Source organism: Cebus imitator, unplaced genomic scaffold (assembly GCF_001604975.1).
Source record: "Cebus imitator isolate Cc_AM_T3 unplaced genomic scaffold, Cebus_imitator-1.0 Scaffold34, whole genome shotgun sequence".
In the NCBI taxonomy this organism is placed as follows: Eukaryota; Metazoa; Chordata; class Mammalia; order Primates; family Cebidae; genus Cebus; species Cebus imitator.
Genome location: NW_016107349.1, coordinates 1,206,638 through 1,209,279, shown reverse-complemented (window position 1 = coordinate 1,209,279; position 2,642 = coordinate 1,206,638). Strand labels below are relative to the sequence as shown.

The window sequence follows — 2,642 nt, the reverse complement described above, 5'->3', positions numbered from 1 at the left end:
TGCCTCAGCCTCCCGAGTAACTGGGATTACAGGCACATGACACCATGCCCAGATAATTTTTGTATTTTTAGTATAGATGGGATTTCGCCATGTTGGCCAGGCTGGTCTTGAACTCCTGGCCTCGAGTGATCCATCCACCTCAGCCTCCCAAAGTACTGGGGTTATAGGCGCGAACCACCTCATGCAGGCAGGGCGTAGATTTTGTGAACAGACACATGTAGATGACATTGGGCTTTTTTGCCATCAACAACTACTTTATTTCCTCTCCTTGAGAAGTTCTCATGAAATACTTGCACCTCTCTGTGAGTCACCTTAATCATTTGGGATGTGGAAAGCAACACATAAATTAATAGTCATCATGACAACCTCTGAAGGACACCCAGGCTTTGGTACTGGGAGTGTGGTCTAAGTATGGTAGTGAGGCCTCACCTGGGAGCTTGTTAGAAATGCAGAATCTTGGCCCCCTCTGCACCCTCTGCTCCCTTCCCACCCCCATGTCACCAGCCTGCAGCCCCCCCATCCCACAGATGCTGGTATAGGGTTGGGCCCAGACATGAAACATGGGTATTTTTTTTAAAAGCTTTCAGAAGAATGCAGCCATGATTAACCACTATCCTCAAACCCTGTTTCCTGCTCTTCACTTGTAAATCTGCTGTCGGGCATGTTTTCAGTGTCTTAAAGGGATGAGGTGGCAGAAGGGGCCATAACACCTGTCTCCCAGCCACTCCCTGAAGCACTCCTGCCCCATGACACATGCCATGGTGCCTGTGGAAAGGCCAGGGATGTGATGGGAGGGGGCCCTTACGTGACGTCCCCTGCATAGTGCTTGATCTGGAAGTCTCGGCCAAATTCCATGGTCTTGTCTGTGGGACAGAGCTATGGGAACACACAGGTCAAGGCACAAAAGGTGTGTGTAGGGGGATAGCCCTGCCTCCCCACCGCCAGGGCAGGGAAGGTCACCACGGTGATGACAATGGCACCAAAGCTGGGTCCCCACCCAGGGCCCACGAGCGTGGGCAGTGTGGTGCCTGTGGGACAGGTCCCACCAGCCCACTGTGGCAGCACTGGGACAGCTGGGGGCACCTGGCGGCTGGTGTAGTGTAGGTGATGGCGGTGGTGCGTGTCCAGGGTCTGCAGGAAGATTCGGTCAGTGATGGTGCCGGCAGAGCTGCAGGCCTCGTCTAGCACGGCCAGGATGCCACGGTGAGGCCGCTCCACCAGGTCCACGATGATGGCGTTGTTGAAATATTCAACCTGGGACGGATGCAGCCAGCAGAGAGGCTCCTAAGACCCTTCAGGCCACCTCCCCTCCTCCGCCCTACACTCAGCCACCTGCCAGGCCAGTCCGGGCCCCTCCCCAGGGGCTGAGGCCCCTCCACACCCTGCCACCTGCCCACCCTCCAGGCCACAGTGCTCACGGTCTGCCAGGTGATGCCCTCGCGCTCGTACTCCTCCTGCTCCTGCTTCAGGATGAGCCGGATGAATAGCTGCTGCAGCTTCTCATTGCAGTAGTTGATGCAGAACTGCTCGAAGCTGGGGGTGGGGTGGGCTTTTCAGAGGAGAGGTTGCTGCTTGTGGAGTGCATGGTAATGGCTGGCAACTCCCCTGAACATCTCTGGTAATGTTCATGGAGGGTTCTGGTGCCAGCACACCCATGTGGCTTCCCTGCCCTGGACTCCCCCTTTACTCCACCCACACCTCCTGCATGTGCATTCTGGAGTGGACATGGGAGTCACAACCAGGAGTTACTCATCCCTCGTAATTCCTCCTTCCATCAGGGCACCAATGGCCGGGGGATGCAGCTGAGGCAGGCTTGGGAGCCATGAGCCTTGGGCCCAGGAACCAGCTGGGAGAAACCCACACATTCTTGCTGCCCAGCCCCAGCCAAGGTTTCCAGGACTAAGTGGGCAAGGCCGCTGGGCATCAGAGGTGGAGACGTGGTTGGCCAGCCACCCACCTGTTGACGGGAAACACCTCGAAGCCATAGATGTCTAGCACGCCAATGACTGTGTCCTTGCCATCACGCCGAGGGTCCCGGTCCCGGGGTTCCATGACACTGTTGATCCTGTTCACCACCCACTCAAACAGCCGCTGGTACACAGCCTGCGGGATAGGAACACCATGCTTCCTGCTGCCTCTGGACTGGCCTCCTGCATGAAGGCCTCCTGGACTTCCCTCCCTGTGCCTGCCCCCAAAGTACCTTGGCACAGGCATCCCGGGCGTAGCTGGCCTCGGCCGCAGTGTGGCCCTTCTCTATGAGTTCCCTGCCTCCTGAGGCAACTGTGCGAGCCAGCAGGGAGCGGAGCACAAGGTCCCGGGGTGTGGCTGTCAGCTCAGCCACATGGTCCACCAGTGCCTCCTCGGCCACTGCCAGGCCCTCCTTCTGTGGCCCATCCTCCTCTGTCTCTACAAACTCGATGTTTCCCTGGTGATGGGAAAACCACGAACAGTCCAGGCTCCATGTCCCAAAGGAGCCTGGACAACTTTGGACAGGAAGGAGGACGGAGAGCAGGGGACATGGATGCAGTGGAGCCCAGCTCCTTCTCAGACCAGCGTGGTCAGCTGGCCACCATGGGCACAGGCACAGCCAGAGATTGGGGGAAGGGGTACACCGGAGTCTTTGCCAAGGCCTTGAGTCCAAA

General features: G+C 57.7%; 1 protein-coding gene across 5 annotated transcripts in view; it reads right to left on the bottom strand.

Moving 5' to 3' along the window:
• Positions 1-2,642, bottom strand: part of MYO1G (myosin IG) — an 18,171-nt gene that overhangs the window by 6,245 nt on the left and 9,284 nt on the right. For all 5 annotated transcript variants that reach the window (XR_005199459.1, XR_005199460.1, XM_017524588.2 and 2 more), the window contains 5 exons: positions 2,201-2,425; positions 1,958-2,103; positions 1,419-1,533; positions 1,084-1,254; positions 806-876 (listed from right to left, as the gene is read on the bottom strand). Coding sequence is in view for 3 of the 5 variants with exons in the window: in XM_017524588.2 (XP_017380077.1) it covers positions 806-876; positions 1,084-1,254; positions 1,419-1,533; positions 1,958-2,103; positions 2,201-2,425 (728 nt within the window). In the remaining 2 variants the exon portion in view is untranslated. The remainder of the gene's footprint in view (positions 1-805; positions 877-1,083; positions 1,255-1,418; positions 1,534-1,957; positions 2,104-2,200; positions 2,426-2,642) is intronic.